The sequence below is a fragment of the Podarcis bocagei genome (genome assembly GCF_964188305.1).
Source record: "Podarcis bocagei genome assembly, chromosome: 12".
Lineage (NCBI taxonomy): Eukaryota > Metazoa > Chordata > Lepidosauria > Squamata > Lacertidae > Podarcis > Podarcis bocagei.
In genome coordinates, this window is record NC_138137.1 from 9,004,946 (window position 1) to 9,019,979 (window position 15,034).

At 41.1% G+C, this 15,034-nt stretch overlaps 1 protein-coding gene and 1 long non-coding RNA gene across 5 annotated transcripts in view; one reads left to right on the forward strand and one right to left on the reverse strand.

Annotated features, from left to right (window-relative positions):
* Positions 1–14,832, reverse strand: part of GOLGA4 (golgin A4) — a 56,993-nt gene extending 42,161 nt beyond the window's left edge. For 2 of the 4 annotated variants that reach the window (XM_081165077.1, XM_081165074.1), the window contains exons 1-7: positions 14,494–14,832; positions 10,503–10,595; positions 8,355–8,453; positions 4,881–4,943; positions 3,761–4,075; positions 2,872–2,919; positions 2,128–2,184 (exon numbers count right to left, since the gene is read on the reverse strand). In XM_081165077.1, coding sequence (XP_081021203.1) covers positions 2,128–2,184; positions 2,872–2,919; positions 3,761–4,075; positions 4,881–4,943; positions 8,355–8,453; positions 10,503–10,595; positions 14,494–14,595 — 777 coding nt within the window. In that variant the 5' untranslated portion in view covers positions 14,596–14,832. The remainder of the gene's footprint in view (positions 1–2,127; positions 2,185–2,871; positions 2,920–3,760; positions 4,076–4,880; positions 4,944–8,354; positions 8,454–10,502; positions 10,596–14,493) is intronic. The other 2 variants (XM_081165075.1, XM_081165076.1) reach the window with 2 other exon arrangements.
* On the forward strand, positions 14–3,918 carry LOC308570423. The gene is made up of 4 exons (XR_014001164.1): positions 14–262; positions 2,083–2,240; positions 2,901–3,012; positions 3,783–3,918. It is a non-coding gene; the product is annotated as an uncharacterized lncRNA (long non-coding RNA).
* Positions 14,833–15,034: the final 202 nt, after the last annotated feature.

Sequence of the window (15,034 nt, forward strand, 5' to 3'; positions counted from 1 at the left end):
CAGAATGTGTCATACTAGTTTCAACAGCAGATTATATCCTGAAGTCAACCAATAGCTAGGAATATTGACAACTGCTGTGGTATTCTTTTCTATGTAGTGACTGATGTCACTGTCCCACTTTAAACATATTGCTCATTATTTTGATTTCTAAATATCCTGAACTATAAACATCTACATTTATTACAGTTATGTCAAATGATGCTGCAGCTTCACTGGAACAGAGCAAAGTGTTCAGGGAATAGAGAGTCCCCTGCTGTTTTGAGTAAGTGGTCATTTGCTCCCTCAAACAAACAGAAAATCCCATCTCATTGCAATGTTACCTGATAAAATCAAATAACCAATGTTCATGGACTTTTATTATCTATCTTAGGTACCTATTCTCCATTACACACTCATCAGTAATGTAAAGTGACACTAACAATTTTGCAAACACTTTGGGACATGAATCAGCAAAGCTAGCATTAACTTTAATACTTTTATTTCACATTTATTAAGCGGTAACAGAATACATAATTCTTTAAGGAATGGTTCTTCAGTTGGTAGAAAGCACAATACAAAGTGGATTTATTTACAGTGGTACCTCGGGTTAAGTACTTAATTCGTTCCGGAGGTCCGTACTTAACCTGAAACTGTTCTTAACCTGAAGACCACTTTAGCTAATGGGGCCTTCTCCAGCTGCTGCTGCTGCTGCACCGCCGGAGCACGATTTCTGTTCTCATCCTGAAGCAAAGTTCTTAACCTGAAGCACTATTTCTGGGTTAGCAGAGTCTGTAACCCGAAGCGTATGTAACCTGAAGCGTATGTAACCCGAGGTACCACTGTACATGCATTTGCAATAAGTAATGCTGCAAATCCTGCAGCACTCACAAATACTTTGTCCCAATAAATTAGTGGGCTTTAGTGTACAAAATGATGTGCTAGAACACTTTAACTTTATTAAGCAGCTGCAAATAATGTTTGTACAGTAGAACAGAGATTTGCAACTTAATTTACATAACAGAAAAATGAATAGAAGTAGGCAAGCAACTCAAGGATTTCTGGCTTTCCAGTATTTGTAGAGTCTGAGGATTGTATCTCAGCTGACGCTAAGTCTTCCATCCACAAAAAGGAGGAGGAAGAGTCTTTCAGCTCTTGCCCCTTCCCTAGTACACCTCTAGGAAACTGCTTTCCTACCCATTCTGCTGATTGAAAACTTACTGTCAAAATCAGTGACACCATTGGAGATAACACTGCAAAGCAGGGGTGGCTAACCTGTGGCCCTTCGGTTGTTGTGGGACTATAACTCCCATCATGCCTGATAACTGGCAGTAAAACAAGTACTGGTAGTGGGGAGTGATTAAGTAAATGGTTCTTTAAATGAACATAAATTGTGAAAATGGCAAGACGTACAATCTAGGGAATACATCTGAAGAAACAAGGAAAACGTATTTCAAGATCCCTTTCCTTATGGCCGTAAGTTCTGTCTCCTGGCAATTAATTTGGGAGATCGTGTTACAACCCCCCCCCCCCAAATGCATAATACTCCAACTAGACTTGGCTAAACAGTTGTATATATGACCTTAAATAGACCAGCACTAAACAGTTTTTATACAGTATTGCGATACTACCTTTGAAAACAGTAACTAGATTATTTGCACCTAAAAAAAAAAAGCTTATTTGAAGCCAGGCCTGAGCTGTTATACTTTAATTTTAGATCTACATATTATTTACCTTATGAAAGACTGATTGTTTGCATATTGATCTTATTCAGTGAATGGCCTCGTCATTGTGGTTTCACTATTTTACACATGTTTTCTATACCAATATCATCAATATTTTATTTGATTTGCTTTTACAAAGTATATGTATTAGTTATTATAATATACCAATATAAGTTATTGTTTTGATTGCCTCAATTATTATTCTACTGTGTGTGCGAAGTTTTTCAGAAAGTGTCCATTCACTGAGAATTACTGCTAAGATATTAGAAAAGATATTTGCTTTTTGTAAAATCTTCATAAGGCCTATGCTGACTCCCTGAATACTCTTTATTACTGCGCTTTATTACTGTGACATAGCTAATCATGTAAACTCAATTCTCAGTTTTTTTGTTGTAAGATTACATGCACAACTGAAATGAAGTATTACCTCCCGAAGTTCACCAATTCTGCGAAGTGCTTTATCCTGACTCTGGCTCAAGATTCCCTAAAAACAAACAGAGAAAGATGATTTTTGAAATATTGAATACATAAAAGCTACATGTGAGTAACAATTTCTGTTTTGCATTGCCACTAAAAATCAAGCTCTGGTTCAAGAGCTATATTTTCCCTAAAATACAAATCTGAAATGTCTAGACGTAAATTAAGCACGAAGCAGTTTGTACTTCCTTAAACTTAAGGAATTAATTTCCTTATCCCTCCAACATTTCCCTCCTTGGCAATCCTTGCTCCAGTTTAATTTTGTGCTATCTCTTTTAATTCCTGAAGACTGCAAGCTTTACAAAATATTGTTCCTATTAACAATGTTCCTAAAACAGACAAGCACATTACTGCAATTCTAATTCCCACTCGTCTTTGTCATCACTGTTCTGCCACTGGTCAGGAGGTTTTTGTGATAGTCATGATCAGTGGCAAAATAATTTAGGCCAGAAATAACAGCCTTTAGGCGTGCAGGGAATCTAGTTTTCAAGTAGGCTTATTGGAGCTTGACTGAAGGAGACTCCAGGGAAATAGTCACATCAGGGGAAAGGAACACTTCTGTGGATTACAACCATATTTAAAGACTCTCTGTTGCGTACTGGGCACAATTTAAAGTTACACCCTTAAAAGTGTTGCCTGGCAAAGAAAAGGCTATAAAAAATGTTCAGGTAATATCCTAAGTCTTTTTTCTTACCTGCAGCTTTTTCTTTTCTCTTTGCACAGTTTGATAGGCAGTGACCAGCTGAAAAGCGTAAAACACAGCTGACAATGAAGAAGTATCTGAAGAAGTGTCTATACAAACTGTTTACTGTGAAACCCAATGTGCTTTAGCCAGGCCATTGAGCTTTATTGTTTCTCACCCCCTATGAAAATGTTCACCAACACATTTTGAATTTACTATACTATAATACTGTATACATCAAAGCACACTTTAGCCTTAGCTATTGCAGCACAGATATGTGTGTTCCAATTCATGTTATTTTTAAATACAATTCCCAGATAATTGAAATGCTTAACTTCTTGTATTAGATATCCATTGATTATCCAATTTTTTGGGTTCCCTCTCTTTGTAAATTGCATAATTTTTGTCTTATCATAGTTAATTTTGAGGTTATTAATAGAGCAAAAGTTTGAGAAACTCTTAGATAATATTTTTAAACCCAAAGAGGAAAGTGAGATAATTACTGCATCATCTGCATAAAGTAATAAAAAAAACTGGGATATTGTTTAAATAAGGGATATTAGTGGTTACATTCTGAAGAAATAATGGGAGGTCAGATAAAAAGATATTAAATAGGGTAGGGGCCAAGATATAGCCTTGCCTAACTACTCAGTTATTCAGAATTGGGCCTGCAAGTCCACAATCTTTTGAGACTTTAACATATATTTGGTTACTGGAGTGTAAACTTCATCAAAGCACACCCTAAACCTGCTTCGGAGGGGTGAGGGACAGGGAGGGCAAAGGAGGCTGCAGGGGGGGGGAGCCCTAAATTTCTGTTAACAAATGCTTGTTTCACCTTCAGTTAGTTCGTCCCACATTAGTTTTTCACATGGCTCTCTAAAAAACTCAAATATGTTCCTACCTCTGAGTATTTTCCTCTGTAGCTGCCTAAACTTCGTTCCATCCTGCGCAACCGTTGCAGCAGCTGTTCCTTGGGGAGGCTGTCTACATTTCCGGGCAAATCTTCTGCTTCACTTTCCACATCAGATGGTGGATCAAACGTGGGACCAGGAGAATCAAAGTCCAGTTTGTTCAGGGAATCTCTTGAAGAAGTCCGTACTAAAGACTCTTTAGAAGAGGATCGGAACAAAGTTTCCTTTAAGGGGCTTCGAAACAATGATTCCATCGAAGGAACTCGAATCTGAATCTTCTGTGCAAAAGACTGGACGTCACTAGGCTGTGAATACACAAGACATTGCCTGAGTTTCTAGACCACATTTTCTTAACACACACCAAACAAAACATACTGGCACACATGTAAAGTGTTACATTGCCAGTATAAATTTACCGGTACTTCCAAAAGTAAATACTTTTCTTTGACGCTTATGAAGTACAAGTACTCCATCAGTGTATGAATAAATTTTGATTTATTTATTTATCTAACAAACCGATCATTTCCAGAAGTGGTAAAATATAAAGGTAAAGGTAAAGGTCCCCTGCCCGTATGGGCCAGTCTTGCCAGACTCTAGGGTTGTGCGCTCATCTCACTCTAGAGGCTGGGAGCCAGCGCTGTCCGCAGACACTTCGGGATCACGTGGCCAGCGTGACAAGCTGCATCTGGCGAGCCAGCGCAGCACACGGAACGCCGTTTACCTTCCCGCTGGTAAGCGGTCCCTATTTATCTACTTGCACCCGGGGGTGCTTTCGAACTGCTAGGTTGGCAGGCGCTGGGACCGAACGACGGGAGCGCACCCTGCCGCGGGGATTCGAACCGCCGACCATGTGATCGGCAAGTCCTAGGTGCTGAGGTTTTACCCACAGCACCACCCGCGTCCCAAATATAGTTTATATTAAATTGGGCAAGTTTGATGAGACAGTAAAATATAAGAAGCATAAAAATAATGTATTTCCTAAGACACTCTGAAGCTCAAGCATCAAGCTATTTGGCCGCCTCTGCTTTAGTACCAAGACATTACAGACACAAACGAGAAGTTAGTCAATAGCTACAAAATAAAATAAAATATATATTGTATGCTACATACCTGTGGGGAAGATGGTTCACTTTCATTATTATTAGTGCTGGGTGTTGCTTGCTTAAATACATTCTAAAAGTTGAAAAAATAAATATTTCAAGAAAAAAATTAGAACACAGTGTCCTAAGTAGCAATTTTGCAGTATATAAATAATATACATGGCAATCTACTTTTTTTTTTTAGTAAATTAGTACTTTTACTTTGCAACTGCTTATTAAGATGCATTCATGCGAATTGAAACAAGCATATTAACCAGAAAGTCTCCCATAATACAGAAGTATAAAGCAATTGTGCTTACATGAATTAGCCCAACAATGAAAAAGTATAGAGAATTTATCATAAGATGTGTTCCTTATGAAGAATCTCAAAAGCTAATTAACAAGCACAGGTCTGGTCCTGATTCCGAGGTCTCCTGAATGACCAGCAAAATCCCTACATGAAAACATTCTACTTCATACAATTTTGGATTATTATCATTCCCTATACAAGTCTTCAGAGATGGCAGGGCAGAACTAAATAGGGGGAAATAAAGTTTGCTGATAACAACATCAGTCTTATATACACAAAAATCCCATTAAAATAACTATGAAGATTAGTACTTACACCTTTCGAATGTTGTAATTTCAACCATTTCTTTGGAAAATGCACTTTTAGGGTGAAACGATATTTCAAAATAAAGCTATTAATGTGATTGCTCTCAAATCCAAACTTATTTTACAGAGATTGTTACAAGTTGCACAGCATTCTTCAGATATAAAAATGTTTACTTAGTATAAACTATGCAATGTTTTTAGTACTTCCTATACTGTACTACATTTTGCTTAACCATACTAGCCAAGATCCAAAAAACTATTTTAGGTACATCCAACAGCTTTTGGAATTTTTCTCTTTTATTTGACTTCCACCTATCTCACAATTTGCTCTGCAAAGCCTCCTCGGGTTCAACAGCGTTTGATACAAGGCATGGAGGCTGCTATTTACAAAGCACCAGTCCAATGCCCTCTTCTGCTTTAAACTCACTAAGCCCACACATTTAAAAATATTATATTGTCAACAAAATAAAACAAAAAGAAATATACTGAAAATCAGAAGCATATTCAGTTTAATATCAAGTGCATTTTAGACCTCTCAGGTCCTTCATCAGAAGTGCAGTCCTTGGTTATACTGTCTCTACTGTCCTTTTATTACTGAATATTAAACTTTTTATCCTACTTTTTTGCTTCTTGCCTTTTTCCAGACAAACTACAAGCTGTAGCCAGGGTTTGTTCTTTTATCTGAGTGAGGAAAACAGTAGACCTGGGTTTGGATGTGATGCTAAGCCAAACCATGGCTTAACTTTGCGTAGCACAGCAGTAGGAGGACCACAGGAGGAACGGACATGCTGCAATTTCTGCTATAAATACTCACATGCTCACACAACCATGCTCAGCCATGGTCTGGCTTAGTGTTAAGTGTGAACTAGCCAATGGGAGCAATCCAGTAGGTTGGTCTCCTATCCAAGACTAACAAAAAATGAAAGACAGCTTTTATCACTAAGATCTGAGAGAAGTATCTGCCTGGAACCACAACACTAAGATCAGATATAAGCCTATGCCTGCTCTTCAAAAAGGATTAGCCCAGATTTTAGCACAGTTAAGACTATAACAGATAAGCTTGTGGTGCTACTTTTTATTATCGGAGAAGCAAATTTTGTCTCCAGTCTTAGTGCTGTGGGATCACAGCATTAAGATCAGAAATAAGCTCCTGCTTGCTCCCACAGCTTGGATTTTGGATCACTGGATGTCACATAACATCAGGTAATTGACAGATGGGCAGACTCTTCTTTCTGTCAATGTGGTCAGCTGAGGGTGAACTGGTTCTGGATTCGGTCTGCCAGCTGGATCATCTTCCTTGTCCCTGCCTTATTGTAGTGTGTTCTCAAAAAGTGCCAGGGGGATTCTATTATTCAACACTAATTCAAAACTTACCCAGAACATAAAGCAATGAGCAACTCACTGAGGTGTAATCAATGCTACCCGCTTGCTGCAGGACTTTTGTGCATAAACAATGGCATTCTCATACTGAATCAGTCTGCCCTAAACCAGCTTACCAGTAGATTTGCAAAGGCGGCAGCAGAGGGGAAGTAAGTGCCACTCCAAACAAGTAGCTCATCTCATTACCAACCACTGCTGGACCCATGTGATTACTTAAAGGCACTTCTCACATACAAATTGCAACTCAACTGAACTGGAAATTAAAATAAGGCCATAATCCTAAACATGCTTACTTAAACAACTCTGTCAAATATAATGGTACTTACATCAGAGAAAATCCATTTAGGTTGGGATAATTATGTAATTTAAGGAATCTAAATATGTGGAACAAAGCTCACAGTCACACCCCGTCTGCATGAACTTTGCTTCCTCTGTGCCCCAGCCAATACTTGTTTCCAGTGCCATCTAGGCTGCATAGTTAATTTAGTCCCAGATAGATGCAAGAACTCTAATACAAAAAGGAGCTTACAGATTTCATAGTATCAATGGATGTCCCTGGGAGAACGTAATACAGAGTCTACTTACAATTATAAATATTTTTTTTTAAAAAAATTAAACTGTCTGCTGCAGGTGATACCAGTTCAACAATGAAAAGGAAAAGCAACCTATGGGAAACGTTTCTCCTCTATTATATATACTTCATTCCAACAAATACTGTGGATGCTATGTCCAAATGCCATCACAGTGCATTCTTTTAAGCAATTTGAAGTTAAGTTATAAGAAGGCAAGCTGGCCTGGAATACCAAACCTAATTTTGGCCTCATCTGCTTGTTCTAATTGTATGGGGCACCAACTGAAGATGGTGACATAAGGATCGCGGTGGAATGATTAATTTCCAAGGGAAGTTTCTATTCTCAGTCACCCATCATTTCTAACAGGGTCAAAAAAGAAAATGGATCAAATTAGCAAAAGGAACCCTTTGTACATCAGGGAGCAACAGTTCCATTTCTCATGTTCTTACTCTTCATCCTCCTGCTTGTCCTCATTCTGTAACCTCTCTCTGAGCAAGTGCAAAACATTATTCTTCACAGAACTAGAACTAGAAAATAATTGTTCCTCAATACTCTCAAGGATACCAGGCAAAAAAAATTTTTTAAAGATCAGGTCGTTACTATAAAGAAAAAGGAGATGGCAAAGCTTTTTTAAAAATTAAAGGAACCACACACTAAAATTATCACCGATACTACAAAGGTATTTTGTGATTAATGCCTGAAAGCAAAGCAATGTTAATTTATATGTTAAATTAAGCCGATGTTATCATGTAACTTGGTTTGCTTAACTCTTGATTAAGCAAAAATATGCCCTGAATTTTAGTGCAGGGTTAGCAATACGGCACTCAGTATGCTTTAGTGAGACTATAAACCCAAAGAAGCACTGGTTTTTCCCTATAATATCCTCTTGTCCAAGTCAGGATGTCACTAAGAGGGAGAGAACAGGGGCAGGGACTCACCACACTTTCACTCTGTGGCTTATGTCGTTTGGTGGGATCCAAAGCAAAGACAGTATACTCAGAAAGAAAAGCAGGCTCTGATATCATCCCAGCTAGCAGCTGTGTCATTCATTGCAAAAAGCAAGGAAATGAAAAATAAAACATGGTAATAAGGTAAAGGGAAGGAACACAAAAGCATGTTGCAGTTTGAATTCAGAAATGTTTGTGCATAATGCTTACAAAAACTGCCAAAGTATGTATCACTAGCACCAAGGAAAGTTATTGAGTAGGACACACTGAAAGTGGAACAGAGCACTCAAACCAGCCAAGATGTATGCATGTATACAGACATGAGAGAATATAAACAACAGAAAGTGGTAAGCCTTATTTTAGAGTTTTTAAAATGAAAATAATTGTGTATTGTCAAGTATCATCTGCATATTTAAGCATCATCTACATATATGTGCATGGTCACAATATTTACAAGTCAATATTTAATGGGGAAAGAGCTTTGGATGAGAGACTACCACAGCAATAGTCTAAATTATGATTCCAAGAATTCACTAATTATCATCCTTGTTTTAGGAAGGTATGATGAGCAAAGATCTACTTTTTAACATGCACTACCCAACGTATTTTATTCCACTCCAAATTATTTAAATGAATGATGACAGCAGTATAAGCATACACATATCAAAATACAGCAGAGAAAAGAAGGGAAAGCCTCACATGAGATTATAATCGCAGGATTTTTCCTTTACTTCTCTAAACTAGTAAAGTAAGTTGTAAACAAACCTTTCAACTATAATATACACAATAACTCAGGAATTATTTTTAAAGTGCATGACAATCGTATAAGTCTGTAAACTAGCTTTGAACAACCTAGTGCACTCCAGATGTGAACTACAACTCGTGCCAGCCTCAGACAGCACATCTGTTTGGGCAGGTGGTAGCGCAAGGCATCCGAAGAGCACCAGGTTGGCAAAGGCTATTCTAAACTACTGTGGCTATAAGCATTAACGCTGAATGCACTAACAGATTATGTGTAATCATGCTGAATACTAAATTCAGGTTGACCCCTGCTCTGTGCATTATTCGCCAAAAGAAATAATATGTCAAGAAGAATAGTGGCTTGCAGAAAATATGGCAATGGGTCATCTGCCAAATTAATATACTTAACTAAGGTCTGCTGGCTAACTAAATCTGATGGTATCAGACTGCTAGTCACAAAACTGATAAACTGACTCTACTCTAACTAGCAAAAGCTGTCCTTTGCTCTATTCACTAATAATTATTCAAAATCAAGTATATGAAAGTAAGGTTTGGCAACTTGACTGTCACTCTACAAATGAACAGGAATAAAGGCAGGATAAACAGCAACCCATGTAGGAAATTAGGATTCTTCCTCAAATGTACACACACTGATCAATCCTGAATCTCCCCTATTCTGTTGCATCCTCCCCTCCAGTAGAGGACTGTAAAGAAAGGAGAACTGGGTAAAAATTTATTTGCTCCCTTGTTTCAACACCCTGCTCTGTCCCTCTTCCCTAACTCCTCTAAACGTAAAAACATGACTAAGAAAACGTGCAACAGCAAGTGGATTGCACACTTGCACACTCCATTCTTTCCCAGCTTCCATCCTGGCCCCTAAGAAACAGTGTTAATGAAAAATGACTTTTTCTCTTCACAAGAAATTATTTGTCCAATGGTAAGTAATAAAAAGCCCATAACAGAATTAGTTAATTTCCTTCAGAGTGGTGTGCAATACAGACAGAAATGATAAATATGTACTTGGAATAGTCATCCCCTTGAACAAACTAAAGATACAAAATTAAACAGAAAACAAGCCCCCAATTGTTTTAGGAGCCCCTATACTTCAACCCCGTAACAGTGCAATCCTATTCTCAAGTTTGGGTGCTCATTACCTTGCATTATGTCTCTTCTTCATTCCTGCATCACATGGCGGTTGACTAGATGACCCTTGAGGTCCCTTCCAACTCTACAACCCTACGATTCTTTGATTTGTGTGATAGACTTACCCTTTGACGAATATATTTTTAACATGCAATTTTCTTAATGTTTCATTGATTTTTGCTGTACTATATCAACTTTTCTCATGGTTGATTATTTTGGGGTGCACCCTTTTTCAGGCAACAGGTTTCCACCTACCTCTCTGTTGGGAGTTAAAGTGCCTTCATCATTTTGCTCTTCAAGTGAAGATGTTCTACTCCTGGAAGTTGATGGTGAAGATGCAGAGGATCCCTGCAAAAGAAGTAACAGAAATGAAGAACTGCTAGTCCCTACACACAAGCAATCTGACCATATGCAGTGTTACATGCACCCATTAGCTGGGGTACCTGCCACCAAGTTGCAATAACAAGGATTTCAAGATTGTAGGCCATAACCCTGAAACTGAAAAAAAAATGATGCCAAACAGAACAAAACTAACTGATCAGCAATTTCATTCAAGAGCAACACAGCGAGTAACAATCTAGATGTATGGGCTGGTCACCACCCATCCTGTCAAATAATGCCTATGTATCCGCCTATGCTTTATATTTTCGTTGGAAGCCTTTCTTCAGATGCCCATGGCTTTGGAGGCAAAGTGAATGGCAATCAGGGACAGGGCCTTCTTGGATTCTGCTTCTGGAATTCTCTCCCCATGATGTAATTTTGGCACCAAGAAAAATGCTTTCACTTTTCTAAAACCTTTCAAAAATCAGTTAATGCTATTTTAATCTGCCATCATTATCTCCTGCAGCTACACTGTTTTATTCTATATTGTTCTGTTTGTGTTTTTTCTTTTTATTCAGTCACCACAAGAGGACTGCTAAAACATGGGGCAGAAATTTACTAAAGAAGCACAACATGCAGCAGAATAAAGTGGTTATGCGTTATGCTAGTAGAACTGACTGTACCAGTTCAGACAGCAAGTGGTGATCACATTTTCAATACAATCCTACATGAAAAAACTCCCTACAAATCAGTACAGTAGCAAAAAGGCCAACACAAATCTCTTCCCGATGAGCTAATCTTCAAGACTGTGGATGAGATTAATCTTTAAGATATGGACATGCATTCAAAAAAAGTATTCTCCACCAGAAACTGATGCAATTTTGTAATCCAGTCTCCCATCTCAGCACTTTAAACACCTCATTATTCTGCATAGATAGACCATGTAGTATGCTGCTTAATGTTGCAATGAAAGTTCAATGAACACAAAAACCTAATTAGTACAAATTTGCTCATAACACTCCGTACCAAGTTTAGATGTACAGTACAAGAAAGCCCCACCAACTACAACTCACCAGTGTTCAAATTACAGAAGGGGAGATTTCCTCACCTTTTGGATACAACCTCTTAACTACTTGAAGGGGGGTTGTGATTTGATGAGAATTCAGGGCTGTCGGGAGCTGAAGCTTGTAGAGTTCAAAGTCCTCTCCCTCCCTCCCACCCCCCACAATAAAGTGATAACTGAGAATTACAGATCACTTGGGGGTAAATGCTCATGTAACCATCCAATACCAACAGCCCCTTGAGTTCATCATATTCTGCAATTCTATAGAGAAAAGGTGACATAATGGAAGACGGTACACTATAAGCACACCCATATTTACTCTTTTATGCCTTTGAACTTAATCATGTGAAACATGTCAATCTGCTCCACAAAATCAGTTACAGTTCTGCATATCCTGCTCCACCTTTGCCAGATTCCCAGAAGGGATTGCAGCAACCGGCTCCGCCTCTTTCAAGCACTCACTGCTCCTGCCACCAGAGATTATATCAAAAGACATCCTCCGCAATTGTCTATGTAAAAAGAAATTTCTGTGCATTGGATGTTCTGTCTTTGAAGGGCTTGGGGCTGGAACGAACTCTTTGTACAGCAAAGAGCTAACAGAATGAAATATAGTGCTACTAGCAGGCTCTGATTTTTTAAATGAAAAAAAGAAGAAGGCGCAGACGGTGGATGTGCTGCATTTGGTCTTTTAAGGCATGGACTAGGCACAAATATAATTGTAACCAACAGGGCTTTAAATACGGTTGAGGGAATTGGGTATGTTTAGCCAGGTGAAGAGAAGACTGACAGGAGACTGAATAACCATCTTCAACTATCTAAAGGGCTGTCTCACAGAGGATGGAGAAAGCTTGTCTTCTCCTGCTCTGGAGGCTAGGACCCGAACCAATGATGTCAAGTTCCGAGAAGGGAAATTCCAACTCTACATCAGGAAGAACTTTCTGACAGTAAGAACTGTTTGACAGTGGAACAGACTCCCACCAGAGGTAGTAAACTCTCCTTCCTTGGAAGTTTCTAAGCAGCAGTTGGATAGCCAACTATCATGTATGATCTAGCAGAGGTTCTTGCATTGCAGGGGGTTGGACTAGATGACCCTTGGGGTCCCTTCCAACTTTACAATTCTATGGACACTCTCTCTCTCTCTCTCTCTCTCTCTCTCTCTCACACACACACACACACACACACACACAGATGTATGTCTATACAGATGTTATATGTATGTGAATTTGTGTGTATGTGTGTGTATATGTGTGTGTATGTAGGTCTGTGTGTGTGTGCATATTTGTGTGTGTATGTATACACACACACACACACACACACACACACACACAAAATACCCCCCCACAGAAAGACAGACACGCCCCTTACTACCTGTTAAGTCCAGGCTACAATCCTAAGTACAGTGGTGCCTCGCAAGACGAAAAGAATCCGTTCTGAGAGTCTCTTCGTCTAGTGGTTTTTTCGTCTTGCGAAGCAAGCCCATTGACGGATTAGCGGATTAGCGCTATTAGCGGCTTAGCGGATAAGCGGCTTAGAAAAAGGGGGGAAGGGGGGAAAACCCGCAGGAACTCGCAAGACATTTTCGTCTTGCGAAGCAAGCCCATAGGAAATTCGTTTTGCAAAGCACCTCCAAAACGGAAAACTCTTTCGTCTAGCGAGTTTTCCGTCTTGCGAGACATTCGTCTTGCGGGGCACCACTGTAGTATATTTAGGTCCCTCCTGTACAGGGGGGGGGACGACCCCAACTAAATCCAACTAAAACTGCTGGGATTGCTCAATCGGTAGAGCATGGGGCTTTTAATCTCAGGGCCCTGGGTTCGAATCCCCCGTTGGGCATGAAGATCCTTGCACCGCAGGGGGTTGGACTAGATGACCCTCGGGGTCCCTTCCAACGCTTCTAAATCTTTCCACCACCACCACGCCGGTGTCAGGGGCGTTATCAGCTCGGGGTGGGTCACGGAGGCTGCTGTCCTTTGTATGCCACACCTGCATGGAACGAAGTACAGCCAGCTGCACTCAGCGAGGTGGGCGCAGGATCAGGCCGCAGTGGTGAGAGACAGCCCTCCTCCTCACGCACGCACACAAGCAAACAAATGCTCATGTAACCATCCAACACCATCCGTTTATCTTATTCTGCAGTTCTTTTTTTTATTATTATTTAAAACCAGACAGCACCCGCGGGGTATCGAACTGCCGTTAAGCAATTGGTGAATCTACAAAAATTGCTCCGAAGTACCGTATTTTTTGCTCTATAAGACTCACTTTTTCCCTCCTAAAAAGTAAGGGGAAATGTGTGTGCGTCTTATGGAGCGAATGCAGGCTGCGCAGCTATCCCAGAAGCCAGAACAGCAAGAGGGATTGCTGCTTTCACTGCGCAGCGATCCCTCTTGCTGTTCTGGCTTCTGAGATTCAGAATATTTTTTTTCTTGTTTTCCTCCTCCAGAAACTAGGTGCGTCTTGTGGGCTGGTGCGTCTTGTAGAGCGAAAAATACGGTAACCGCTGGGCTAAGCTGGCCCCCTATTCTGCAATTCAATAGAGAAAAGGTGACATAATGGAAGAGAGGAAATCACTATAAGCCCACCCATATTTACTCTTTTATGTCCTTGAACTTAATCATGTGAAAAGCTGAACGTGTCAATCCGCTCCACAAAATCAGTTGCAGTTCTGCATATCCTGCTCCAAACAAACAAACAAGCAAGCCCGTCGCGGCCCCCGCCTCCCTCAGGAGCCTCCAAGGCAGCGGAGGTCGGGAGGGGGCGGGGAGCGCGCTCCCGCTTGACGTCAGGGCCGCGCGGGGGGGGGGCGAGAAAGAGAGACCCTCGCAGGGCATGAAGACGAGCCACGCAAGGCCGCCGCCGCCTCACCTGGGCCAGGCCGGGGCCTCGGCCGCCGGGACTCCGCGTCGCCGCCGCCGCTGCCGGCGCCAGCTGCTCCTCGCTGATCTTCTGCTTCAGCTTCTTGAACATGGCAGCGCGGGAAGAGGAGCTCTCGGCCGGGCTGAGGCGAAAGGCGAGGGCGCTCGGCCTCTTCCAGGGCCCAGGTGGGGTCGGCCGAGGCCGGTAACGTCTTTCCCCCTCAGGTTTACCTCACGGCCGCTGCTCCTCTCCCCTCCCCCCTGCTCAAGGCGGCGCGAGGAGGAGGAGGAGGGGCGTAATGGCCGCTGACGCCGCTTTCGCTGACCCGGCTGCCCACCCCCGCCCCTTCGCTGGGCTCCCTCCTCGCTCCGGCGGCAGGTGAGTAAGCAGGGCCAGCACGCATGCGCGGCCGACGTGGTTCCGAAAGTGTAATGGGGAGGGGGGGTGTGGAAAGGGATGGAGTGGCTACGGCGAAGGGCGAGGCCCAAATTTCCTCCGGACGACGTGACAGTTCGATTCGCCGCGAAAGGTTTGGCAGCTCGGAAGTGTA